The sequence below is a fragment of the Macaca fascicularis genome, chromosome 15, assembly GCF_037993035.2.
Source record: "Macaca fascicularis isolate 582-1 chromosome 15, T2T-MFA8v1.1".
NCBI lineage: Eukaryota > Metazoa > Chordata > Mammalia > Primates > Cercopithecidae > Macaca > Macaca fascicularis.
This window is the reverse complement of record NC_088389.1, coordinates 59984996-60012453: the sequence shown is the minus strand read 5'-3', so window position 1 is coordinate 60012453 and position 27458 is coordinate 59984996. Positions and strand designations below refer to the sequence as shown.

The 27458-nt window shown below is 49.5% G+C and overlaps 2 protein-coding genes across 10 annotated transcripts in view; both read right to left on the bottom strand.

Moving 5' to 3' along the window:
• Nucleotides 1–5699, bottom strand: part of TRIM14 (tripartite motif containing 14) — a 57108-nt gene extending 51409 nt beyond the window's left edge. For 4 of the 6 annotated variants that reach the window (XM_045373513.3, XM_065530293.2, XM_045373514.2 and 1 more), the window contains exon 1: nt 5461–5699. In XM_045373513.3, the coding sequence (XP_045229448.2) occupies nt 5461–5667 (207 nt within the window). In that variant the 5' untranslated portion in view covers nt 5668–5699. Of the gene's footprint in view, nt 1–4499; nt 4654–5460 lie in introns of all 6 variants that reach the window. The other 2 variants (XM_074017004.1, XM_074017003.1) reach the window with 1 other exon arrangement.
• Nucleotides 5700–7079: 1380 nt separating this feature from the next.
• Nucleotides 7080–27458, bottom strand: part of CORO2A (coronin 2A) — a 72465-nt gene continuing 52086 nt past the window's right edge. For 3 of the 4 annotated variants that reach the window (XM_065530291.1, XM_005581214.3, XM_065530290.1), the window contains exons 3-12: nt 23349–23465; nt 20607–20756; nt 18851–19030; nt 17995–18111; nt 16772–16876; nt 15610–15706; nt 14402–14514; nt 13966–14056; nt 12360–12634; nt 7080–10708 (exon numbers count right to left, since the gene is read on the bottom strand). In XM_065530291.1, coding sequence (XP_065386363.1) covers nt 10577–10708; nt 12360–12634; nt 13966–14056; nt 14402–14514; nt 15610–15706; nt 16772–16876; nt 17995–18111; nt 18851–19030; nt 20607–20756; nt 23349–23465 — 1377 coding nt within the window. In that variant the 3' untranslated portion in view covers nt 7080–10576. The remainder of the gene's footprint in view (nt 10709–12359; nt 12635–13965; nt 14057–14401; nt 14515–15609; nt 15707–16771; nt 16877–17994; nt 18112–18850; nt 19031–20606; nt 20757–23348; nt 23466–27458) is intronic. The other variant, XM_065530292.1, reaches the window with a different exon arrangement.

Here is a 27458-nt window from a genome sequence, read left to right as displayed (position 1 = left end):
TAGAAAATGGTGAGAGATTATTGAAGGTTTATGGAAATCTTACCTTGTGTAGTCAAAACTGACTGAGATTGGATAATTGATAATATACTAATACATAAGTAATTTTTTTCTTTTTTTTGAGGCAGAGTCTCACTTTGTCACCCAAGATGAAGTTCAGTGGTGCAATCTTGGCTCACTGCAGCCTCGACCTCCCAGGCTCAAGCAATCCTCCTGCCTCAACCCCCCAGGTAGCTGGGACTATAGGCACATGCCACCACACCCAACTAATTTTTGTATCTTTTGTAGAGACAGGGTTTCACCATGTTGCTCAGGCTGGTCTTGAACTCCCGAGCTCAAGTGATCTGCCTGCCTTGGCCTCCCAAAGGGCTGGGATTATAGGCATGAACCACTGTGCCTGGCCTAAAAGTAAAACTTGTTTTTCTCCTTTGAATAAAAATGTAATGTAGTATTAATAAGAGACAGTGAAAGATGTTATTTGCTTTTGCATAGATGGCAAAGAAAAGGTAACAGGGGAGAGTTTGTCCCATGCTGTCTTTTGTAGGTCTCCTGATTGAGAACTGAATCTCCTTTATCAGAGTGATTGTTGCTTTTTGAAATCTTTGAATTATCATTTTGGCTAAATCAGTTACCATTATTTTGTAGTGACCTGTGATTCTATTTTGATCATGTATTTTAAACCTTTCTTATTTTTATATCAAGTGTTTTAAACCTTTAATATTTGAGATACTTTCCAAAATTAAATTTTAAATTCAAAAATTAAGTCTTTTTGACCCAAGCTAACTTGGGCGTAACCAGAACCCCTGGAAGTCCAAAAGAGACACATTAGGCTTATTTGGGATGTCAAAGTCATATGGGAAATATTGTCAAATAAGAAATGCTGTTTCTTTGAGTTATATTTATAAAAGTGTATTACTAATGTGTTCCAAAATTGTATGAGATTCCTAAAAGTCTGATATGTCTTGGTATATGTTATCAGTATGTCATTATCATAATTATTATGATAAACTGTTGTATGCCACACAAATAACCAAATATCCTAGTCAATTTCATCTTTGACCGTGGCTATTCTAAGCCTTTTATCATCCATAGACAATTTTTATTTTACTTTGATTCTTTTTAAAAAAAGTCATTTATAATCAGCTACAGTCCAAAATTTGCTTCTTCTTTAAGGATATTTTTGAAAAAAATCCTGACAAGTACTCTTGAATACAGGTTTCTGGTAACTTCAGAGATCATACCACTGGACTAAGTAAAAACTTCCAGAACTCTAATAAAAACTTGAGGCATTCATGAAGACTGATAACCCAACATCAAATACAGCAAGAATTATTTACATGGGACTAAACTGATAGAAGATAAAAGTGATTTTTATGATTTAAAATATTTGAAACATTGCTGATTCTTTTTATATTGTTTTTCAGTAAAGAAAATTTTTTCTTTTGTCACAGCAACTGGATAAAGTATACTTTTGTGAGCAAAATTGAAATATTTGTCTTTCTCTTTATCTGATTTCTCCAAAATTTGCAAACTATTTGTGAGTATTTATTTTATTTTTTATTTTCATTTTTAAAATTATTATTATTATTTTTTTTTGAGACAGAGTCTTGCTCTGTCACCCAGGCTGGAGTGCAGTGGCACAATCTCGGCTCACTGCAGCCTCTGCCTCCCAGGTTCAAGCAATTCTCTTGCCTCAGCCTCCCAAGTAGCTGGGATTACAGGTACATGCCGCCACGCTTGGCTAAGTTTTCTTTTTTTCTTTTTGAGGCAGAGTCTCGCTCTGTTGCCCAGGCTGGAGTGCAGTAGTGCAATCTTGGCTCACTGCAACCTCTGCCTCCTGGGTTCAAGCAATTCTCCTGCTTCAGCCTCCCGAGTAGCTGGGATTACAGGTGCCCGCCACCATGCCCAGCTAATTTTTGTATTCTTAGTAGAGATAGGGTTTCATCATATTGGTCATACTGGTCTCAAACTCCTGACCTCGTGCTCCACCCACCTTGGCCTCCCAAAGTGCTGGGATTACAGGCGTGAGCCACTGCACCCGGCATAATTTTTGTATTTTTAGTAAAGATGGGGTTTCACCACGTTGGCCAGGCTGATGATCTCCAACTCCTGACCTCAACTGATCCGCCCACCACAGCCTCCCAAAGTGCTAGGATTACAGGTAGGTGAGCCACCGCACGTGGCTATTGTAATTTTATGACAATATAGTTATTTGCATAAGTTCAATAAGAATATGTTTTCTTTCATAACAGGCCACATTGGAGACTCTGGTAATTTTACCAAGGCTTTTACTGAAATGATATATCTTCATATATGACCAGACTGCTTTGAGGAACTGAAGTTGACTTTACAGAGCCATAAAAAGACCCTTGGTGGCCAGGCTTGGTGGCTCAGGCCTGTAATCCCAGAACTTTGGGAGGCTGAGGTAGGTGGATCGCTTGAGTCCAGAAGTTTGAGACCAGCCTGGGGAACATAGTGAGACTCTGCCTCTATTAAAAAATGTTAACAAGAATAAAATAAAATACAATAAAAGGGGGCCCAGCACTTTGGGAGACTGAGGTGGGCAGTTCACTTGACTTTGGGTTGTTCAAGACCACCCTGGCCAACATGGTGAAGCCATATCTCTACCAACAAATACAAAAATTAGCCAGGAGTGGTGGTTCACACCTGTAGTCCCAGCTACTCAGGAAGCTGAAGTGGGAGAATCACTTGAACCTGGGAGGCAGAGGCTGCAGTGAGCCAAAATTGCACCACTGCACTCCAGCCTGGGCAATAGAGTGAGACCTTGTCTCAAAAAAAAAAAAAAAAAAAAAAAAAAAAAAAGACTCTTGGAAAGACTGGACTGGCTTGGTACCTTGTCTACACAGTTCCCTTACAAGGTTCCCAACCTTGTGGTAAGTAAAGAATGTCACTTTCTGACAGGTCTAGAAACCTCAAGATATTTTGGAACCTTGAGAAGAGAAGAATTCGCCCAATGTGTGTGGGTATCACAGGCATAGTCTGATGGTAAATCCTTGGTTTGGCTTTTTAGCTGTGAGGCTTTTAAAAGTCGAATCCAGGCCAGGCATAGTGGCTCATGCCTATAATCCCAGCACTTTGGGAGACTGAGGCAGGAGGATCACCTGAGCCCAGGAATTCTAGACCAACCTGGACAACATGGTGAAACCCCATCTCTACAAAAAAAAAGTACAAAAAAAATTAGCCAGGTGTGGTGGTGCATGCCTATAGTCCCAGCTACTTGGGAGGCTGAGGTAGGAGGATCGCTTGAGCCTGGGAGGTGGAGGTTGCAGTGAGCCAAGGTCATGCCTTGCACTCTAGTCTGGGTGACAGAGTGAGACCCTGTGTCAAAAAAAAAAAAAAGTGAAATCCAAAATTCCTTATGAAAGTTCCAATAATGCAAATTATCAGGCCAAGTATACTACTAAAACTTAATTTGCAAGTAAATTTGTCCTATCAAGACTCATTTTTGCTAAAAACAGGGAACTAGAGAGAGAAAAATTACGTTTCAGAAGAAAATCTTAGCACACCTGTTAGTGCTGCACACCTGTTATTCCTGTTATTAGATTCCAGCCCTGGCCATTGTTTTCGAGTTTTTATTATTTTCCTACAATTTGGACTAAATCCTGAATTATTTCCTGGCTACAACAAGGAAGGTTGTAGAAAAAGTTTTAGAAGCCAATTCCTGGATTTTAAAGAAGGCTTGGGATTTTCTTCATGATGTTTTTAGTTGACTCTCCAGTGGAATAGGTTTGGTGTTGTTCTGCCATAGAGATTCTCTTTTTCTATTTATTTATTTATGACAGAGTCTCACTCTGTCACCCAGGCTGGAGTGCAGTGGCATGATCTCGGCTCATTGCAACCTCCATCTCCCGGGTTCAAACAATTCTTATGCCTCAGCCTCCTGGGTAGCTGGGATTACAGATGTGTACCACCACACCTGGCTGATTTTCATATTTTTTAGTAGAGATGAGGTTTCACCATGTTGGCCAGGCTGGTCTCGAACTCCTGGCCTCATGTGATCCTCCTGCCTCAGCCTCCCAAAGTGCTGGGATTACAGGCATGAGCCACTGTGCCCGACTGCTTATGTCATTTTAATGTAAATTCTTGGTAAACAATTTAGGAACTGCCTCTTCTTTTTTCCTTAAAAACTTATATGTAACTGCTGCTAATCAGAGTGGATAGTCTCGGAAATTTGAATCTATGGTCCCAGTTGGCCATCCTCAGGCTTTAGGCTTGGATAAACTCTGTACTTAATCCTATTTTCTGAATCTTATTACTTCAAGTTGACAGTAGGTAGTGGGTAGGGGAATGGACAAATGGATGGGTGAGACTCTTCAGCCAGATCTGTGGAAAGCAGCCTTGTTAGTTCTGAATAGGTTTTTCAAGCAGCCATTATTATAATTACAGCCATTTCATAAGTTAAAAAAAGGAAGGGTCTGGTGGCAGGGACAGGTCTTGAGCCCACGACTCCACTGGATTGTCCCCCATGATCCCCTTTTCACCTTGGAGTTCCACGGTTGTCACAATGTGGTAGTCTGGAGTCATGCAGTACCGGGGAAAAGCTCAAGATGAGGCCGAGTTCATCACAGAAGACTTCTTGGAGAGGGAAGTGGTAGGATCAACATCTGTCAGACAGGAGGGCCTACCATGCCCAGGCTTCATGAAACCCAGAGAGAGAGAAGGATTTGAGAGGAGCCACAGAACAAGTCAGCTGGAAAGCTGGAGCAGGAGCCCAAAGTCCCTGGGCACTGTTAGGATTATACCTGGGTGAGGTTCTATGGTGACAATGGCTCTACTGGGGGCATCTGGCTAATGGAGTCCTGGGTTCAAGGCCTGACCCTGCCTCCAGAGCCTTCCTCTTGTGGCCTATAAAATGGCCGTAATAATAATGGCTCACCCAAGGCTGCCACGAGTAGGAATGGGAGCGTCTGTGTGGCCGGGGAGGGGAGAGGAGGTAGGTAGTGACAGCTGAGGCTGCTCCAAGGGCAATCAGCGGTCCTCAACTCAAGGTTCACAGGCCCTTTCTATGGATTGCAGATTGAGTAAACCCGAGATGTCTGTGTGGCTTTCTTAGCTACATAGGGCTGTTGATTAAGAGGGAGAGTTTGCACCTCTGTTAACTGGAAGGCAGACTATCTTCCAGCCCAATGGCAGTGTGGTGGATCGGCCATGGTGGACACAGTCAAGGACATCTGGGTACCAGCCTGGGCTCCCAACCTCTCACTCCTGAACCCACCTTTTCTGAAGCTCAACTGATGGCTTTGGCTCGCCTTTGCCCTTCCTTGGGTCTCAGTCTCCCCCTCTGAACTTTCGATCGACCGCTTAGACGCCCTCTGGGGCACCTTTGGTTTCCAGGTTGTAACCCGCCACTGGCCACGGTCAGGTACCTCCCCTCCTCGGCCGTTATGCCTGGACTGGCTCCCCCAACTCCCGCGCGGCGAACCCCGTCCACACCGTCCCCACCTGCACGTGCACCGCCGCCTCCAGCGCCAGGCCCACCGGGTGGCCACGGTGCGCGCCCAGCACCGGGCAAAGCGCGCACACACAGCGGTGGCAGCGGCGACAGAAGAGTTCAGCTATGCGGTCGCCATGCTCCGGGCAGCGCCAGCCGCATCCCTCGACAAGCTCCGACCCCCCAGGGGTCCGGCTGCTAGCCGCCGCGCCCGCCATTCATCTCCGCCACCTCCGGCTCCCCGGGGCACGGGGCGGGGCTCCCACGGGAAACCGAAACCTCGGCCGTGGGCGGGGCGGCTCCAGGCCGGCCGGCCGGCCGCTGGGAGGATGACAGCCTGCAGGGAGCATCCTCCGACCAGCAGGGTGCTCCCTCTGCCCGCCCAGGCCAGGAGGTGGCCTCAGCAGAAATGGGAGGCTCCTAATAAGCCAGCCGGGAGAGGGTGGGCTTCCTGCTTAATGACGCTGGATAACTAACGCCCAGAAAACTGCAGCCCTGGTGATGGGACCAAAGTTGGCTGGACCTTCCAGGGGTGCTCCTCTCACTTTCCCTTGATCCTCTCTTGCCCTTTTCCCGGGAAAGATAATCATTCCCACAACTATAAGAAACCTAGTCAAGCTCAAATAACGACACAGAGATTCTCCAATTGAGTTTATTTCGGACTGAGCAGAAGGATTGCAATTCGGTAATAAATGTGCCATGGCACCCAAGGGGTAGAGGCGCGGAGTACGCAGGGAGGCAAAGGAAAGTAGAGGCTTTTAAAAGCAGAAGGAGGCGGATTGCATACATTGTTTTAAAATAATAATACTTGATTACAAGAATTAATACGGGTGGCTTCAATCCGAAAGTTGAACAGGCAGTTGCTGGGCAGATGTCCTCATATCGTGGCTTTTGTGCAATGCTGTGGTTCTTTGTGCAAGGCTGCAGTTTGGTAATTCCTGTTACCAGGCAAATCGTTGGTGAGGGCCCCCCACTTCATGGCCTCCCAGCACCCTTTAGTTATTTTGTTTGAGACAGGGTCTGGCTCTGTTGCCCAGGCTGGAGTGCAGTAGTGCGATCAAAGCTCGCTGCAGCCTCTAACTCCTGGGCTCAAGTGATTTTCCCACCTCATTCTCTGGAGTAGCTAAGACTACAGGAGCACCATTTAGTTTGATTTTGACATAAGTGACTCTGTTTTGGTACTGACAACTTTCACAGACACACCCCCACCCCAAATTCCAGTTGCCCCCAGGCTCAAGTCTCCAAGCCCACTTTTAAAGCCCTTGGCTCTTTCTTAAGATCCTTGGTCCCCGCCCTGCCTACGCTCCACCCTTTGATTTTTCAAGACTGGAGGACATGCAGTTTACCCTGCCTGGAACATTCTTCTTCCCAAATGCCCTTTGCCCTGAGTATTCCAACTTATCCTGCAGATTTCTACCTTACTATCTTTGCCTCCAGGAAACCTTCCCTGCTTCTCCTTCCAGAACAGCCTACGTTTCCCCTATCCTGGCCCTCCCCATTCCCCCAACCATGACTGAAAACTGGAGAGGGCAAAGACTGTCTGTCCTGCCTGTTTTCCAGCTTGGTGTCTGACTCCAACAGTAGATAGTTAATTGGTATTTGTGGAACAAATCAAGACAAGGAAAGCTCCTTGTAGTAAAATGTCTGGCCAGATGTTTATTATTTTGTGACATTATTTCCATCGCACATTCCACATCTATTTATTTTCACTTTTATTTATTATTATTATTTTTCACAAAGGTACAAGGAATTTCAGAAACAACATTAAAACAATCATTCAAACTGTTTCAGGCACGGTTTCAATTAAAAGCATAGATTTGATTTCTGACTTCCTGTTTCCTTCTCTGATACAATCTCAAGTTTTGTTCCAGGAAGCACAATTACGGTAGCAGTAAGATGGATACCCGCCAAAGCTCATCTCCTAGTGCTGTCCTCATTCTCAGAAAGTTCCTGAGTCAACAGAAAGGGGACGCCCGGGGTATGGAATAAGGAGATGAGGGCATGCTCTGCCAACTGGCTGGGCCCTGAATGCGCTGGGTGAGTTCCACTACCTCAGCTCAAGAACATAAACAAAAACGTAATTTAAAAAACAGATGGTTTAAAAAAATATCTGATAAAAATTACCTATCCCTCTCCCTTGCTGTGAAATAATTTAAATAATTTATTCTAGATGTAAAAATTAAAAAAAAAGTTTGTTCAAAGACACCTGTGTCCTGTTTTTAAGTGTGCAGTCTGGGTCCTCTGGGGTGGAGAGAGCTGGCCAAGGAATGGCGCTGTGCAGAGGCATACCAGGAAGCTCTCTGGATGCAACCCCACCTCTACCGCTTGGCAGTCAGCGACCTTGGCATGATGTTTCTTCACTTCTCTGAGGCTAGGTCTTTGATTCTGAACATGGGGCTTGGAATACCTGCCTAACCTGTGTTAGAATAGCATGTGTCAGTGAGTGGAGGTGGGAGGAGTTTGTAAACTGTGAAGTGCTAGCCACACAGGTGGGAGAGGTAAGCCTATCCTGTAGAGCTCTGCTGCCCTGGCAATGCCTGGGATTTGGCCTTCTGTTCTGGAGCACACTAAGGCAATCTTGGCTGGCGCATCAGACGGGAGTGAGCCCCAGTGACTGAGTAAATGGAGAATAAGACAAGGAACATGAGCATCTGGCCTGTGCAGACAGACAAGCAGAATAAACCATGGCTAAGGAAGGGGCAAACAGGGGCGCTGAACCCCCATTGTGCTGCAGCTGCGGTTCCCAGAGATGTTGAGGGAGGGCTTGGGACAACACTTCTAGACTTTTAAGGAGCCACCAGCCAGGACTTAAGAGATCTGGGTTGAGTCCCAGCTCCTATCTGGAGCTTGCTGTCCTCTTCATCTTGAAATAGGTACACATGCAGTCTTCCATCCTCACTGTACTGCAGACCACCTGTGGAGCGTATATGAACATACAGGCCCTACTCTGGAGATTCAGCTTCAGTTGGTCTGGAATGTGGCCTGGGCATCTGTATTTCCTGCACGCTCCCAAGGGGATTCTAATGTACACAGCTTGGGTTGAAACCTACCAGGCTGGATGGCCTCCTGCAGTCCCCATCTCAGCTCCAGAATCTAATCGCCCTGTGCAATGGAGATCATCTGCCCCTCCTTGGTAAGGATGGACCAATTTCACTTCTAATCATTCCCAGTCTCTTGGTGGACTATTGTATTGACCACTGAACTTTAGAGTAGGGCTCGGAACACAGATTCACTAAGGAGGGACAAATAAAAGCTTTCAGGCTAGAAGGGAACTTTGGGACCATCTGGTCTTACTTCTTTACCTCGTAGAGTCATTTCAGAAGTCCTCCTGGTTAGGTGGCCAGAGGCTCTACTGGCATGCCTCCAGGGATGGGGGCCCCCTACCTCCTGGGGCACTCTTCTGTTAACTAGGGCTGAAATCTGCCCACATCATCCTGCAGGAGGCAGGCTGTGTACCTGAGGGCCTTGGTGGTGGCAGTCAGCAGTCATGGGCACAGCTCTGAAGTCTGCATCCCTCCATAAGGGACAGCATCTACCCACATCAGGCTGGTTTCTGGTTGGAAAGGTTGGTTTGGACCTCCTGCCTGTGTTGTAGAATTGGGTTGAATGCCCCTGGCCCCTTGCCAGTGTCTGTTAGTTTCTGCAGCAAACCCAGATCACCCCATAGGTAGTTTTCCCTTAGGTCAAGGTTTCAGGTGGCAGATCCTGCAGACAGCAGCTTGTTCCAGGGTACTCCTTGTTCAGATGAAGAAACTGAGACCAGAGAGGGCAGGACTTGCAAGAGGTCACTGAGTAAGCTGGGGCACAGTTGAGGCCAGAAGCAACAGATTTCTACTCTGTGGGCTGAGAACTGCATCAGACCCAAAACAACAAAAAGACAGACCCGGAAAAGCAGGATCTCAGCCCAGCCCTGCCATGAAACAAGTATCACCTGCTTCTCTCTGGGCCTTAGTTTCCCCACCTGTAAAATGAGGAACTTGGGTGAAATCACTAGTTTTCAAACTTCTAAAAAAATTTTTTTTTACTAGCAGAATTGTTTTTCATATTAGCCCAACATATAAAATAAAAGGGAGCTATCTGGTTGGAACACAGTGTGGGGAAGGGAGACACAGCCTTCCTGCTTAGTCTCCCCCTATTCTCTCTCTCTCTTTTTTTTTTTTTTTTTTTGAGATGGAGTCTTGCTCTATCACCTAGGCTGTAGTGCAGTCCACAATCTTGGCTCACTGCAACCTCTGCCTCCCAGGTTCAAGCAATTCTCCTATCTCAGCCTCCTGAGTAGCTGGGATTACAGACACCTGTCATCACGGCTGGCTAAGTTTTATTCTTTCTTTCTTTTTTTTTTTTTTTTGAGACGGAGTCTCACTCTGTTGCCCAGGTTGGAGTGAAGTGGCATGATCTTGGTTCACTGCAACCTCCGCCTCCCAGGCTCAAGTGGTTCTCCTGCCTCAGCCTCTCAAGTAGCTGGGTTTACAGGCATGCACCACCACGCCCAGCTAATTTTTGTATGAGATGGGGTTTCACCATGTTGGCCAGGCTGGTCTTGAACTCCTGACCTCAGAAGATCCGCCCACCTTGGCCTCCCAAAGTGCTGGGATTACAGGCGTGAGCCACCACGCCTAGCCTAATTCTTGTATTTTTAGTAGAGACAGGGTTTCACCATATTGGCCAGGCTGGTTTCAAACTCCTGACCTCAAGCAATCCGCCTACCTCAGCCTCCCAAAGTGCTGGCATTACAGGCATGAGCCACTGCATCTGGCCCACTCTTCCCCTATTCTCTGGACCACAGTTTGAAAATCACAGACAGGTCAACCGAGGTCCTTCCAGCTCTAGTTTTCTACTGTGTTTCTTCCTCTTGAGAAGTTACAGCTCATCATGGACCCTTAATAACAGAATTCAACAGAAGGCATCGTCTGAAAACAAAGTCAATTCAGAAACTGTTGCTGCAAGAAGGCAAATAGAAAAACGGCACCATGTCCCACTGGAATCTCTTTCAGCGATGGAGAGTTTTGTTTTCTGGTAAAAAATATAGAAATAGTGGTTGTTCTTAGGGGGACCTGTGGTTTGGTTCTAAACCTCCCCACGGAGCCGAGTGGTGTCCCTGAGGGTGAGGAGGGCAGAAGTCTCTGCTCAGAGCTGCTCTGAGCCCATCCGCAAGTTTTTGATCTCCAGTTCCAACTGTTTGGCCTGGACCTCTCGCTGGGTCAACAGCTCCCGGAGCCTTCGGATCTCCTCCTGTTGTCGGTAGAACATCTGCAGTAACTGGGGAAGAAAGATTGGAAGGCAGGATCACCAGGGTGTCAGAACACCAGCTGAAAGCTAAACTGCTATCCGTCTTTGACTCAGAAAGGTGGAGGTGGTTACATTAACACGGCAGAGGGCTGATGAGGCTGTCACTGCATAGATCTTTTACAAACACCTTGTTTTCTTCACCCAGTAAATGAAATTCAAGAAGACTGGCATGTTTCAGATGTATTTTGCCTCCAGAGATCCTCCATGGAATAGAGGAAAGCATGCCTGGCTCTGAAGTCTGGGGATTGGTGTTTATGCCACCACTGAACTGTGTGACCTTGGGCAAGTTATTTACCCACTCTGAGCTTCCATTACTTTCTCCGGGAAATGGGGTCAGAAAACTGCCCTCATCATTATCATAATTGTTGCCGCTGTGCAGAATAGGTGTTAGATGTTGAGTGATGCCCTAAGGGCCTTCGTTATCCCACTGGAACATTTTGACACCCCTATAAGGGTGGCAGTGCCAGTGTCCCCACTGTACCACTGTGGAAACGGCAGCTTAGAGACATTCAGTCTCTGGGTCTGAGACCCTAAATTAGTACTCAGCAGAGCCAGGATCAGAATCCATCTGTGAGATGCCGGCCTCTGTGTTCTTAGCCACTTCAGACTGACTTCCAGGGCTGTTGAGAGAATTCAATCACATGCTATATCAAAGTGCCTACCCCAGGATCTGCCACACAGTAGGCACTTAACAAATGTGGACTTTGAAAGCACAGAAAATCCTATAATATCAGAACTGGAAAAACTTTGATATCCATCAGGTCAAACCCTCTTCATTTTACAGATGGTTTCCCACCATCTTTCTTTCTTTCTTTCTTTCTTTTTTGAGACAGAGTCTCACTCTGTTGCCCAGGCTAGAGTGCAGTGGTGTGATCCTGGCTCACTGTAGCCTCTGCCTCCTGGGTTCAAGTGATTCTCCTGCCTCAGCCTCCAGAGTAGCTGGGATTATAGGCACGCACCACCACACCCAGCTAATTTTTGTATTTTTAGTAGAGACAGGGTTTCACCATGTTGGCCAGGCTGGTCTCAAACTTCTGGCCTCAAGAGATCCGCCCACCTTGGCCTCCCAAAGTGCTGGGGTTACAGGTGTGAGCCACTGCACCTGGTCCCCACCATCTTTTTTTTTTTCAAGATGGAGTCTTGCTCTGTTGCCCAGGCTGGAGTGCAGTGGCATGATCTTGGCTCACTGCAACCTCTACCTCCTGGTTTCAAGCCATTCTCCTTCCTCAGCCTCCCGAGTAGCTGGGACTACAGGTGCGTGCCACCATGCCCGACTAATTGTTGTATTTTTAGTAGAGATAGGGTTTCACTATGTTGGCCAGGCTGGTCTCGAACTCCTGACCTCGTGATCTGCCCACCTTGGCCTCCCAAAGTGCTGTGATTACAGGCGTAAGCCCCCATGCCTGGCCTCCCACCATCTTTATCTATGCCCATTATTTTGGCATAAGACGGAGCTCACTGCCTGTTTGTTGAATGAATTAACAAAATGAGTCAAGCAACCAGGCCAGGCCACACAGATGGTTATTCTCATGCCTCATTTTCTCCCTTCTTCTCAGCCTGGATCTGCTGCCCTCCACCCCAGCTGCCCCATGTGAAAGGCCCACCCCGTTCTCCTTCACACCTCATTTTCTGTCTTTGGTGGGGGGCATTCGAAAACATCAAAGCCATTTGTCAGCCAGGATTTCTTCTCCTCCAGCCTGTGCTCTGCTGCCCATCTTGGCGTCTTCTCCTCCAACAGGGAGGAAGACCTCCAGCCATCTTCTGCAGCCAGCTTTTCTGCCTGGTTCAAGAGCCGGGGTGAGGCTGGGGCCATGGAATGGAAGACAGGTCTCTCTGCAGGCAGTGGGTGGGGTCTCAGCAGCTCAGAGCCAGGCCTAAGTGACACCAGGATTGGGTCTGGAAGGGAAGCAGAGCTGTGTGAGGACTGGGTGCCCATGGGCAGATGGGCATATAGGGCACCAATGACACAGGCAGCATGCACAGATACTCAGAGCCATGCTGACCCATGCAACAGGTGTGGGAAATACAGCTACATGTGGACAGGCACAAAGCCACAGAGCAGGGCTACCAGATACAAATACCCACATGTGCCACCCTCGAAGTGAAGCTTGTTTTGTAGGAACAGCACGGTGCGTGCACTGGAGCAGCCCCCCAAGCACTTCAAGCTCACGTGAGACCTTGCCCTTCCTTTGTAAGGACGGTCCCACCCACACTGCACCCCGCCATCTACCAAGTCCATTAGTTCTCTCACCACCTCCAAGAAGCAGGGGAGGCTGGCATCATGGCTACAGATGAGGAAACTGAGGCCCAGGGAGCAAAACCTACTTAAGGTTATCCAGAACTACGACTTGGCACTGGTTCCCTGTCCCCCAAGGCAGAGGCTCTTCCAGTATACCAGGAGGCCCACTCAGCCGCTGGGGTGGGGGTGAAGGAAGTTTGGGGGGTAGAAGGGAGAGGGAGCGGCTGGGGTGGCTGCTTCCGCTGGGCTGGCCTTCATGTTGGCAGGAGCAGGAGAGTGGCTCAGGACAGGCAGGGCAGGCAGAGGGACCTGGGTGGGGGTTGCTGCCTGGAGGACTTCTTGGGTCAAGAAGAATTGAAAAAGGCCAGGCACGGTGGCTCACGCCTGTAATCCCAACACTTTCCGAGGCAGGTGGAGCACTTGAGGTCAAGAGTTTGAGACCAGCCTGACCAACATGGCGAAACCCCATCTCTACTAAAAATACAAAAAATTAGCTGGGCATGGTGGCACGTGCCTGTAGTCCCAGCTACTCAGGAGGCTGAGGCATGAGAATCACTTGAATGCGGGGGTGGGGGTGGAGGTTGCAGTGAGCTGAGATTGTACCACTGCACTCCAACCTGGGCAACAAAGCGAGACTCTGTCTCCAAAAAAAAAAAAAAAAAAAGAATTGCAGAGCTAGGGGTGGGGAACGGGGATGGGGAGTCTGGCTAAGGTGGTCCAGGCACCCCGCATAGCCTCAGAGTGTAAAGAAGCTTTCCATGGAGCAAAGTCCCTTGAGCTGGAGTTTCCTGAGCCCTCAGGTCAAGCCCCCTGACTTTCTGGACCTGTATGTGACCATGCTACCCACTGGGGACTGAAGGTCAAGGGCATGACCTCTGAGGTTATGAGAGAATAAAAATCCAGGCCCAACCCCTCTCAGTTGCTTGGGGCCATTGGGCACTCCACGTTCCTGCCACATTTGTCTGGGCCTCTCCTCTGTCTTCCTCACCTTGATTCATCCCGCTGAGCCACTCCTGGGCCGTCAGGGAGGGCTGGGCCCCTGCTGTTGGAGGGTATATGTCCTCTTGGTAGGATTCCGACTGTAGGAGAAATCCAGACAGTGAGGAGGGTGATAGGGTAGGCTGCTCAGATGGGAAGGGCCCTTAGAGCTGGGAGTCCAGGCTCTCCCCAACCCCTGCTGAATTGAGGAAACGGAGGCCCAGAGAACAAAGGGACTTGCCCGAGGTCACGCAGCAGCTCAAGAACAGAGGTGGGCCAAGACCCAGGATTCCTGACGCCCACTGATGTCACCCTGCTGTGAGAAAGGCTGCTCTGTGGCTGCCCCATGAATGTGGGCTCCATGCTCTGGTACCTGACAGCCCTGGATCTGTCTTCTCCAGGACAGGTTCCCCACCTCCCTCCCACGCGGTCCCCACTGCCTTTACCCGCCGGGGCACAATCATGGAGATGGGCTCGATGAGGCTTTTGGTTGTGATCAGCTTGTAGAAGCGGAAGATCTCGCAGGAGGACACGTCAAGTCCTCTCTTTGGCATGACACCTGCAGGCAGTCAGGGAGGGCCAAGAGGTTCTGGCTAGCCTGGGGCCACAGTGAAAGGGCCAAAGCCAGGCTGCACACCTGGACCTGAACAGAGGCCAGCCTCCTCCCAGAAAAGAGCTCAGGGACAAATACCTACACTGGACTGGGCCCTATGTTGGGAAATGGAGTTGAATTAATCAGACTCTTCACCTTCAAATATTTAAATTATTTTAGCTAAACTATTTTTTCTTTCTGAGACTCTTTTTCTTTTCTTTTTTCTTTTCTTTCACTCTGTTGCCCAGGCTGGAGTCCAGTGGCATGATCATAGCTCACTGCAGCCTCACACTCCTGGGCTCAAGCGATCCTCCTGCCTTAGCCTCCCAAGTAGCTGGGACCACAGGCATGCACCTCAATTTTTTTACTTATCTGTAGAGACAGGAGTCTCACTTTGTTGCCCAGGCTAGCCTCGAATTCCTAGGCTCAAGAGATCCTCCAGCCTCGGCCTCCCAAAGTGCTGGATTAGCTGAACTTTTATAGGCAGTTTGCTCTGCTTAAGGGTCTCCATCTCCATCCCCACAGCTCCTGTGACCCAAATGCTCTCAATCAAACTACTCCAGATTCCTTTTGAGTAGGGTTAGCATGGTGCATCTTTCTCCAGTCCTTTACTTTTCATCTAGCCATGTCTTTATGTTTAAAGTGGGTTTCTTGTAGATTACAGAAATATAGCTGGGTTTGTATCCTCAGACACACTTAGAAAGGAGCTGAGGACTGCTTCCTGGAGGCTCTTTTAGGTCAGCCCTTTCCATCTCTGCTCTTGTTGCAACTGCTTAACCTTGACCTGGAACATATCCCTCTCTCGCCTGCTGGGCTCTGCATCCTCTTTCATTTCCTCCAATGTTGCCTCCTCTGAGAAGCCTTCCTTGACTTCCTCCTTTGTGCTGCTGCCCGCCTCAAGTACAGCCCCCATAAGTCAGAGTGTTGCTATGCTGTCCCTCCTTCCGTCTGACTCATCCCTGTCTCCCCAGAGCCAGCACTGAAGCCCTGAGCCCGATTCTCCTTCCTCGGTCTCCCGAAGTGCTGGGATTACAGGCATGAACTTCAGTGGCCCTCACTCACCGATCCCCTTCTGTGGGTTATAGGAGCGGTACTCAGTCAGGTAGCTCAGGTGAGGCTTGTCGGCGCTCACCTCGTAGTAGCGAATGTTGCCATCTCCCTGAGGAGGAGGAGGAAGGGGAGGGTGAGATTCAGAGCTGGATCTCATCAGCTCATCAGCAACCCAGCCATGCAGCGAAAACCTGGCTTTTTTTTTCTGATGATCGGCAAACCCATCTCATTTGAGGGAACACCAGGAAACCGGGGGCCCTGTCACTAAGGCAGGAGGGTGATGGGGGGGATCTTCATCTTATTTTATATTTTGTCTTATTTTTTTTAAACAGGGTCTCACTTTATTGCCCAGGTTGGAGAGCAGTAGTGCAATCACAGCTCACTGCAACCTCCTGGGCTCAAGCCATCTTCCCGCCTCAGCCTTCCGAGTAGCTGGGACCACAGGTGTGTGCCACCGTGCCTGGTTAATTTTTTAGTTTTTCATTTTCGTAGAGATGGGGTCTCACTATGCTGGTCTCACTATGCCCAGGCTGGTCTTGAACTCCTGGGCTCAACTGATTCTCTCACCTTGGCCTCCCAGAGTGCTGGAATTATAGGCATGAGCCACTGTGCTGGGCCCAGGCCCTTACTTTAAAATTCAATCCTCCCCCACCATGACCCAAAGCCCACCCTTGTTCCTCTAAGACAGAAGCTCTGGGAAGACAAGTCCAAATCCCGCTCCTATCTGAGAGCAGCAGCAAAGGTCAGAACTGGGGTGGCCTCAGAGGTCATCCAGGTCTTACCATGGGGGACATTTCTGGTTGTCATAATGACTTGGATGGAGGGGGAGAGATGCTGTTCTTGGCATTGGTGGGCAGGGGCCAGGGCTGCCAGATATGGGATAGTCCTACCCAGTGGAGACCTGTTCTGCCCCCAGTTCAGCAGGTGCCCCTGCTGAGAAACACCAATGGTCCCCCCATATCTGGGCCTGCAGTTGGGAAGGGACAAGCTCAAGGTGTCCAGCCAGAGCCCTGGCTCCAGGTGTTCTTAGGGAGCCAGGAGGGTGGGAGGGGTTCCTTCTCACAGGGCACGAGTGGCCTGCCCATCCCTGCCCCATGCTCCCAACAGCCCCAGGTTGCTGTCTGACCCTGTCTCAGGGGTCCAGGCAGTCACCTCCCTCCCGTGCCAAGCCGACCTTCCCCACCACGTAGAGCATGCTGGTGTCCGCGTCATAGAAGGGAAACAGCACGCCCGAGGAGCCGTCCAGGTCCTCCTCCAACAGAGGCACAGAGAGGTCATCCTGCAGGGGAAGGGGAGGCAGGGAAGGCCTGGGTCACTCCTGGGGGCCCTCAGTGGTGCTCCCGGAGATAAGAATTCCTGCCATGGTGCTCTGGGCGAGAGTGTGTGTGTCAGAGAAAAAGTGTGATTTTTTTCTACGTGTGTGCTGGGGGAAGACGTCCCTGGTTCTTGGGTTCCAATGTGTGGGCTACTCTCTGGTGGAGATGACATCTTAAAGGCACTAAAATGCTGCTGCCACCTATTTTGTGAGCTTTCTGCCCTTAACAAATCACTTTTTTTTTTTTTTTTTGAGACAAGATCTAACTCTGTCACCCAGGCTGGAGTGCAGTGGTGCGATCACAGCTCACTGCAGCCTCAAACTCTTTGGCTCAAGCGATCCTCTCGCCTCAGCCTCCCAAGTAGCTGGGATTATAGACGTGCACTACTGCACCCAGCTGATTTTCTGCAGAGATGGGGGTCTTGCTGTGTAGCTCAGGCTGGTCTCGAATTCCTGGCCTCAAGCGATCCTCCCACCATGGCCTTCCGAAGTGCAGGGATTACATGCATGTACCACCATGCCTGGCCATAACAAATCACTTTTGACACACCCGATCTCATTCCAATCTTCCCTTACCTGTTTTTTAAAATTTATTTTAATAGATGAAGGAGACTCAGAGAGAAAGTGTGATTTGTCAAGTCTTTGAAACCCCTGTCAAATGCTCCCTCAAAACACTACTGCCAGCTTGGCCCTCACCTCGCCCCGCTCCACCCTCAGCTGTCCTGATGAAATCTTCCCATACCCGTTAGTACCACATTTGCTCCAGGTGCCCCCTCTGCCCAGATGGCCCTCTCCTTCTCCCTTCCTCCTAGTCGTGGTCCCAGACTTAGCTACCTCCCCTCCTCTAGCCCAGGGCATCCCCTGGATCCTGACCCATCTCCCTAGAGTGGCAAGATGCACAGGGTCTGGGTTCGCCCGGGGCTGTCGGCATCTCCCTGCTATTCATCCCCGGATCCCTGGCACCTGGCAGTCTACACTGAATGTGTGAGACATAAATGGGTGTCTGAATGAATGCATGCATGAATGAATGACGCTGGCTCTCAGCTGAGGGGTGATGGTGAGGGATGGGGTGCAGCCCTCACCTGGTCCCACAGGGCCACCTGCCGGTTGTTCCATCGGGATGTGCCCGTGGACATCAGCTTCTTCAGATTCCCCAGAAACAGCACCTTGCTGGCCCGGTGCCCTTTGTAGTTGGCCTCCTGGAGGGACATGTGCAGTGGGTATTAGAGAAACACTGGAGGGGATGCCAGGGGGCAGCTAGGGTTTCTGGCCTCCCTGCTTTGCTTATGCCGCCGCTCTACCTGGAAGGCCTCCCTTTCTCACCCCAGCTCTGCCTGGAGATTCTTCCAGGGGCACCACCTGGATCCCTGTCATCCACATGGAGTCTCTCCTGGCTGTCTTTGTTAAGAGTTATTTTTCTGAGCAAGAACAGAAGCAAACTTCTGCCCAGCTCCCTGTTCTTGCTGAAAAAGTATCAGGCACCCCTACAAGGGTGGGCACTGCCACCTGGCCTGTCTTATCTAATCCTCGGAGAGGAAGGACTAACAGCCCGTTGTTGCAAATGAGAAAACAGAGGTCCAGAGCAGGAAGTGCTTGCCCAAGGCTGCACAGTGGCTAAACAGTGGTGTGCTCGGCTCTCCTGACCCCTGGCCAGGGCTGAGGCACGCCAACAAGCTTCGGAGTCAGATAAGGTTCAGATTCCAGCTCTCCATGGGGGTGAGTCATTTCATCTCTCAAGGGCCTCAGTTTTCACACCTACAAAATGGAAAGGGCATATCCCACCTTCCGGCAATCCCGAGAGGACAGACGGGGATGCTGCCTGTGAAGGCGTGGCCCAGACGCTGACAGCATCACTGTCCTGTTCTCTGAAGCCTCCCCCTGTCCCCACTCTGTCCCTTGCTCCTCTGAGCCTGAGCCAGCCCCTGGCCCAGCACTGACCTGGAGGACGGTGCCTGCTCGGGGGTCGATAACCCGAATCTTGCGGTCTTTGCAGGTGGTGGCCAGCAGGCTGCCGTTGGTGTTAAAGGACATGGAGAGGATCACATCTTGGTGACAGCTAATTGTCCTCATGGGGCTTGTGATGACAGACTCCTTTGTATCCAGGTTCCAGATCATCACCTGCATGGCAGAGAGCCAACTCTGAGCACAGGGGCCACCCCGCCCCTGGCCCCCACAGTCACATGCTGGCCAGGATGCAGTGAAATACAGCATCCCCAGGAGGGTGGCGCAGCTGGCAGCCTGGCCAAGAAGCCTCGGTGGGAGGATGATGTGCAGGCTGAAGCTGCTTGTGGCAGGAGGGGGAATCCCAGGGCCAGGCTGTCTAGTGGTGAAAGGAAAACGCCACCTGCCTCTGAGCAACAAAATATCCACGCTGGGAGGACCCCAGGGAACCAGCTAATCCAGGCAGTTTTAGTTATTAGCAACAGTTTGCACCTCCCACACACCAACAGGGCTGTATGTTTAGCTGCACAGGCTGTGCATGCAGAGCTCCAGGGCAATCCATTCCTATAGCCTAGGATGTGATTAGTGCCCCCTGAAGTTGTGTATAGAACAACCAGCACAAACACGTGCAGCAGCTCTGCAGACACCCTGTACAAACAGATGGGAAAGCACTTCGGATCGGAAGAGTAAGGGCCCAGGTTCCCTCAGTGCTCCCCACAACCACTTTAGTTATTTATTTTTGAGACAGGGTTGCCCAGGCTGCAGTGCAGTGGCATGATCATGGCTCACTGTAGCATCAACCTCCTGGGCTCAAGTGATCCTCCCACCTCAGCCTCCTGAGTAGCTGGGACTACTGGCACATGCTACCACACCTGGCTAATTTTTTCTATTTTTTTGTAGAAACAGGGTCTCACTATGTTGGCTGGTCTCAAACTTTTGGGCTCAAGTGATCCTCCCACCTCAGCCTCTCAAACTGTTGGGATTACAGGTGTGAGCCACCATGTTCGGCCCCCACCTTCCTTTTATCCATCACAGAGGGTCCCGAGGTGCCTCTGTAAATCCCTGTAGTGTCAAAAGGAAAGAACTGAAAGGCCATAGCTATGGTGCCACCAATTCCATTTGTGTACAGATTGGGAAACTGAGGCCTAGAGAAGTCAAGGCACTTCCCCAGGCTATACTGCCGGTCAGAGACTGAGTCGGAAGAGAACCGAGGTCTCCTGTGCTGCGGGTCCCCATCTACAGAGCCTACCACCTGCATGCTTGGTTGTCAGTGGAGCAGGGTGAGGGGAGGGCAGTGCCATCCCATCACCTCCAGGCAAACTGTAATGAGTCGAACAGGGTCCCCAGAAAACTCATGTCCACCTAGAACCTCAGAATGTGACCTTATTTGGAAATGGGGTCTTCGCAGCTGAAATTAGTTAAGATGAGATCGTAATGGATTAGGTGGGCCCTAGATCCAATGACAGGTGCTCTCCTCTTCCTATAAGGAAGACGGACACACAGAGAGAAGGCCGTGTGAAGACAGAAGCAGAGCCTGGAGTGACGCAGCTATCAGCCGAGGATGCCTGGAGCCACCAGAAGCTGGGAGAGGCACAGAAGGATTCTTCCCTAGGGCATCTGGAGGGAGCTGGCTCTCCCAAAACCTTGGTTTTCGATCTCTGGTCTCCAGAATTGTGACAGAATAAATTTCTGTGGTATTCCAGTTCGTGGGAATTTGTAGGGGCTGCCCCAGAAGAAGAACACCCAGACTCACCTTGTAGTCATAGCCGGCACTGAAGAGGATGTCGGCGGCCGTGGGGTGCCACTCCACCAGGCCCACTCTGCGTGCGTGGCCCACGAGCTCCTTCCTGCAGGCCGTGAGGTTCCTGGTCAGCAGCTGCTTGGGGATGCTCCAGATCTTAATCTGGCAGGGGAGACGTGGCCCAAGGGAGCATCAGCCAGGGCACCTTGGCACCGTCACCAGCCTAAGCCACAGATCTGGCAGTGACCAGCAGAAGGACCAAGGGAGCTCTCTCCATGGCCACCTCCCACTCAGTGGCTATGGGCACTGAGGGGCAGTGGAGGGGCAGCTGAGGGTCCCCAGAGGGACAGGGGCTTCCCCAAGCTCCTCCAGCCCGAGCAGGGGTCAGTGCTGACCAGGGATGAGTCTAGGCCTCCAAATATGCCCTTGAGAGATCTTTGTCATTCTGCTGGCCTGAGGTGGTGGGCAGGTGGCTGGGTTTCAGGCCTCCTAAGCTAGGATATCCCCCACAGTACAGTATTCTACATGCTTCTTGTCCCAAAGGCCCAGGGTAGAGCCTCAAATGCCAGGATGAAGGGTTTAGGCTGCATCCTCAGGGCACTAGGGAGCCAGCGAGGTCTCTGGAGCAGGGCAGGGACAAACTTCTTGCTTTGCAGGTGCACCCTGGATGGCCTGCAAGAGGAAACTCTGAAGGTCAAGAGGCTGGACTGGATGGGGTCAGAGGCCTGTATTTCATGGTGAGGGCCTGAGGAGAGGCACTGGGACTTCCTTCCAGAGTCATGTTGTCTGAAGATGGAGGGGGCTGCCATGGCGGAGAGTAAGCTCCCTGTCACAGAGGTATACAAATGGAGTACAAGGCGAGCCTGGGATGCTGCTGACTTGACCTTCCTTATTGGTCCTGCAAGGTTCTCTGGCCCGTAGTTGATTTTACGCACTGTTTCCCTTAGAGTTATACAGGTTTTTCAGGTAGACAACTTTGCTTTCAATTCAGCAAATATTTCTTTCCTGGTCATCTTGGATTTAAAACCAGGAAGCCAACCCCACGAGAGTAGTGCCAGGTTCCAGATACTTCGGTGTGGTGAGGGCTCTCACCACATAGAACCCCAGGAGGAAGACACACTGTGAACAGGTGTGTTTGGAAGATGCAGGTACCACCCGCAACACTGAAGCAGAGAAGACTCCCCAGTGCTAGAGGAGCGACCGTGCCCTCCAGGCCCTGAACGCAGGGAGGAACACGAATGAATTCACTCCATAAATTCACTGTGGGCATAGCTTCGGGGAGAAAAGCCCCTTCCTTCTTCAGTCCCCCAACAGTTATGTCCTGCCCTGGGGCATCAGGGAAGGGATAGTGGCAGGCAATGAGGCTAGCAAGAGATTTAAGAAAGATCTTGATGGGAGCCTTCAAAGCAGTTCTGAAAAGGCAGGTATTACAAAAGTGGGGACAGTTTCAGATATCTGACATCCTGCCAGAGGCCCTGTACTCCCTAGGGACAGGGCCAATTCTCACAGGACCTGACTGTCCCTTTGGTAAAATCACCTCGGCAGACCCTGTCCTTTATGTTCCTCAGCATCTGCTATATGGAAACCGACACAAATCCTCTTTGAATTTTCTGCTTTCCTTTCCTGATGAACTGGTCTGCTTCTTTTGATCTAACTGAAGGTTTTGCAATACATTCTATTGCCCATTTTGCCTTGGCTGCCAGGGAGCTCTTAGCTAAGCTAGGAGCTTGGCTGCTGCAACCCTCCTTAGCCATCATTTCTAGTATTTCCTCACTTTCTCCATCTGTGGCTGCTGCTCTTTAAAGATGTGTCATGGCACATTGGAAAGAGAATGGGCTCTGGAATCAGGCCTCAGTCTGAAGTCTGGCTCTGCCTCCCACAGGCTGTGAAACATTAGGCAAGTTGCTGTACCTCTCTGATCCTCAGCTTCTCCATTAGAAAAATGTCCTACCTTGTGGGGTTGCTGGGGAGACTGTGAGACGATGAGTATGGTGACAGTGAGGAATACGGTGGCTCACAATAAATGGTGATAATGACTTTTATCTTTATTTTAATCATCTGATCATATCTGTGATTTTTAATTTTTTAGTAGAGACAGGGTCTCACTATGTTGCCTAGGCTAGTCTCCAACTCCTGGCCTCAAGTGATTCTCCCACCTCAGCCTCCCAAAGTGCTGGGATTACAGGTGTGAGCCACTGAACCTGGCACATCTGTGGTTCTTGTCTTAAGCCATATCCATCATATTTTAAAAGTGGGTACGAAATGAACTATAAATAAGTAACACTGCACATTGTTGGGGTAGGAATGATAACCCTGGTACAGAACACAGGCTCAAAAAAGTGAGTGAGACTGAAGCTGCTGGAGTGGTTTTAGTGTCCACATTCATCCAAGGCCCTCACAGCCTTTTACAGCTCGCTTCTTCACTGTGGGATTAAGTGGAACATCTTTTCTGATCACCATAAAAATGCCCCTTGTAGCCTTTTATAGCCCCCCAAAAGGATGGGCTTTCCCATCGGAATACACATTTTCACTGGGCTTTATTAGCTGGGTGGAGCTATTATGCCCATTTTATAGGCGGGGAACTAAGGCCCATAGTCCTACAGCACCTAGAATGTCTCCTCCTCTACCTAACTTAACACCTCCCCACACAGTGACCTCAACTCCGCGATGGAGTCAGGGGCACCAGAGCCAAGAACAGGTACCGTTCCACCCCACCCACCCCAATCCCACTCTTCAGGAGGGGCTGACACTCACTGTGGCGTCTTCAGAACAGGAGGCGATCTCAAAATCATCAAAAGGGTTCCACTTGACATCCAGAACGTTCCCTCTGTGCCCGCAGACCTTTGGGTAGTGGGGGTCCAACTTCCCTGTCTGCAAGACAGTGCCCAGAAGGGTTGGGGAGGAGGTGGATTCCACATTAGCATCTGGACAGTCATGTAGTCAGTCAGCAACCAGTCAACAGGAACATGTAAGGGACAGAGCTGGGTGTGAATCTAGGCCTTACTTCTTATTCCCTGTGTGATCCGGGGGAGTTACTTCACTTCTCTGAGCTCTGGTGTCCTCCTCAGTAAAAGGGAGCAATCACAGGTATTTCACAGGCTGGTGTGAGGATCATGGGAGGGAGTAGCTAGCACATGGCAGATGTTCAATAAAAGGGCATTTCCCCTCATACACTGCTGGCGGGCATGTAAAATGGTGCAGCTCTTTTGGAAAATAGTCTGGCAGTTCCTCAAAAGGTTAAAAGGAATTCCCACATGACCCAGCAATTTCACTCCTAGGTCTATCCCCACGGAAAATGAAAAGATAAGTCTACAAGAAACTGGCTCACCTAATCCCAGCACTTTGGGAGGCCAAGGTGGGTGGATCACCTGTGGTCAGGAGTTCAAGACCAGCCTGGCCAACATGGTGAAACCCCGTCTCTACTAAAAACACAAAAAGTAGCGGGGCGTGGTGGCGTGCACCTGTAATCCCAGCTACTCAGGAGGCTGAGGCAGAAGAATCACTTGAACCTGGGAGGCGGAGGTTGCAGTGAGCTGTGATTGCACCATTGCACTCCAGCCTGGGTGACAAGAGTGAAACTATGTCTCAAAAAAAAAAAAAAAAAAAAAAAAAAAAAAGAAAAGAAACTGGTTCACCAATGTTCACAACAGTATTCTTCATAATATCAAAAAGTGGAAACAACCCAAATGCCCATCAAGTGAAGGATGGACATACAAAATGCAGTACATTCACGCAGCGGAATACCACTGTCCCCAAAAAGAGGAACGAAGTCCTGGTCCTTGCTACAGCATGGATGAACCTGGAAAACACTAGAAGAAGAGGCCAGGCACAAAAGGCCACACGTTGTGTGATTCCACTTAGATGATGTTCCAGATGTGGTTTCATTGCCTGAGCACATTAATGCATCCCCCTGGTACCTGGTATCCGGAACCCTAAGTAACACATATGAAAAATGCAGAACAATACATTCATGGAGACAGAAGGCAGATTCCGGTTGCCTCGGGCTTGGGAGAAGGGGCAATAGGGAGTGACTGCTAATGGGTGAGGGGTGTCTTTTTGGAGTGATGAAATGATTTTGAAATGTGACAGTTTATTCACAGTATATTCATAGCCTTGTGAATATACTAAGATCCACTGAACTATACACTTAAAAATGGTTAATTTTCCAACATGGCAACACGGCATAATCCCGTCTCTACAAAAAATAAAAAAGTTAGGCCTGGCATGGTGTTTCATGGTTGTAATCCCAGCACTTTGGGAGGCCGAGGTGGGTGGATGGGGAGGCTGGGGCAGAAGAATCACTTGAACCTGGGAGGCAGAGGTTGCGGTGTGCTGAGATCGTGCCACTACACTCCAACCTGGGCAACAGAGTGAGACTCCATCTCAAAAATAAATACATAAATAAAGAGCCAGGCATGGTGTTGCACGCCTGTAGTCCCAGCTACTTGGAGGACTGAGGTGGGAGGATTGCTTGAGCCTGGGAGGTCGAGGCTGCAGTGAGCTGTGATTGTGCCCCTGCACTCCAGCCTGGGCAGCAGAAGGGGACCCCTGTCTTAAACAAAATACAAAAAAACAAAAATGGCGAATTTTCTGGTATGTGAATTCTATCTCAATTACATAGAAGGGTCTTTTCCCTCATTTTCCCCTTTCCTAATGAGAATCCTATATAGATGCTGGGAGGGACATACAGGTCCCCCAGCCCATGCCATACAGCCCTGAAGCTATTTCCAACTCCACCAACAGACTTGGACTTCTTGAGGTCATAGAGAAACCACACCAGTTCAGTCACAGAACCTTGGACTGGCAGCGACCAATCCACTCATTTTGCATATCACATTGCATGGCCCTGGCAGAAGAGGGACCAGAACCCAGGCCCTCGGCTTGCCAATGCAGCCCACATCCACCATCTAGTCCCAGGTTCTTAAGCCACCCACCAGAATGCTCCCCCAACCATTTTTATATCTAAGTGAAAGAGACAGCTGAGAAGAAAACTGGCCAACATCCCTCCATCCCACAAATATTCCCGAGGTGCCCAGGAGACAGGTACTCTTGGAGGGGCTGATTGCAAGGTGAACACACAACACAGTCCTTGACTTTGCAGAATCAATAGTCTCAGGACTTTTTCTAGCGGGACTTTCAAGAACAGGGTGGACTCAGGGAACACCCAACCTTCTCTTCCTCCATCACCTCCCCATCTGTGTAGAAAACACTGTACTTTTTTTTTTTTTTTTTTAAAGAGACAGGGTCTCGCTCTGTTGCCCAGGCTGAGTGCAGTGGTGCAATCATGATTCACTGTAGCCTCGAACTCAGGGTAAAACAATCTTCCCGCCTCACCCTCCCAAGTTCCAAGCTAGAACTACAGGCGTGCCACAGAGCTCAGCTAATTTTTAAAATTATTTGTAGAGATGGGGTCTTGCTATGTTGCCCAGGCCGGTCTCAAACTCCTGGGCTCAAACAATCTTCCCACCTTGCCCTCCTAAAGTGTGGGATTACAGGTATGGGCCACCATGCCTGGCCTGTACACACATTTTAGCAGCTCTGCAAACAGAGGAGGTGGTCCTGTGCCTCCCTCTGGAAATACTCTGGCTAATCCAGCTCTCTCCCCTTAGGAAAAAGTGATCAGAATCTTCCCCCTAGACTGGATCCCCTACTGGAGGGGACACTGCTACAAAGGACATTATTTAACAAATCTGAATAAGAACGGTAGATTAAAGTATTATCACAACATTAAACTTATAGAAGTTGATAATGTACTAGGGTAATGTAAGAGAATATTTGTATTTTTAGGAAACACAGAAGTATTTAGGGATAAAAGGCTAAGATGGATGTAACTTACCCTCAAATGGTTCTGAAAACAAAAAATTGTACACACACCTACACATTCAGAGGGAGAAAGAGAATGGAAAAAAGGGAAAGAATGTGGACTTGTGTCCTTCGTTTGTGACGTACATGGAGGCAGGTGAAAATTTTCTTTCTTTCAAGCGGTCTCTGCCTCCTCCACAGCAGGACAGAGGAGAGAGGTACATGCTTCCTGCCCTGTCGTGGCAGGGCGGTACCTGGAGCTAGGGTCTTGGAAGGACACTGCACCTACAGGCCCTGGCCCAGGTCTCCATGGGACCAACGCTTAAGTCATTAACCATTTTTTTTTTCTTTTTTGACATGGAGTCTCATCTTGTTGCTCAGGCTGGGGTGTAGTGGTGCGATCTCAGCTCACTGCAACCTCCACCTCTCAGGTTCAAGCCATTCTCCCTGCCTCAGCCTCCTGAGTAGCCGGGATTACAGGTGCGCGCCACCACGCCCGGCTAATTTTTGTATTTTTTAGTAGAGACGGGGTTTCGCCATGTTGGCCAGGCTGGTCTTGAATTCCTGACCTCAGGTGATCTGCCTGCCTTGGCCTCCCAAAGTGCTGGGATTACAGGCTTGAGCCACTGCGCCCAGCTGCCAGTGACCTCTTGCTTAGCCTCCAGGACATCCTGTACACTGTCCTCAAGGTGAGTTTTCGAAAATTAAAACCTGACTGTGTTGTGCACCTGCTCAAAATTTGCAAGCCTCTTTTTCCTCATCTGTAAAATGTGAATGAATAATAATCTCTTCCTTGCAGGATTGTTGAGAGTTAAATGAGATACTATGCATGAAGAGCCCAACAGTCAGGTGTTACTATAAATGCTCAGCAACAGAAGCTATTATTATATGTATACGTATGTATATTTGTATGTCAAAACTGAGAAAAAAAACTAAAAGGAATGAGCCAAAATGTTAATCATGGTTATATCTAGACGGTGGAATAAATGGCTGGCTTTAATATCGTTGTCTTTTTTTTTTAGCTATGTAAATTTTGCAATTTAAAAAAGTGTTTACAAACAA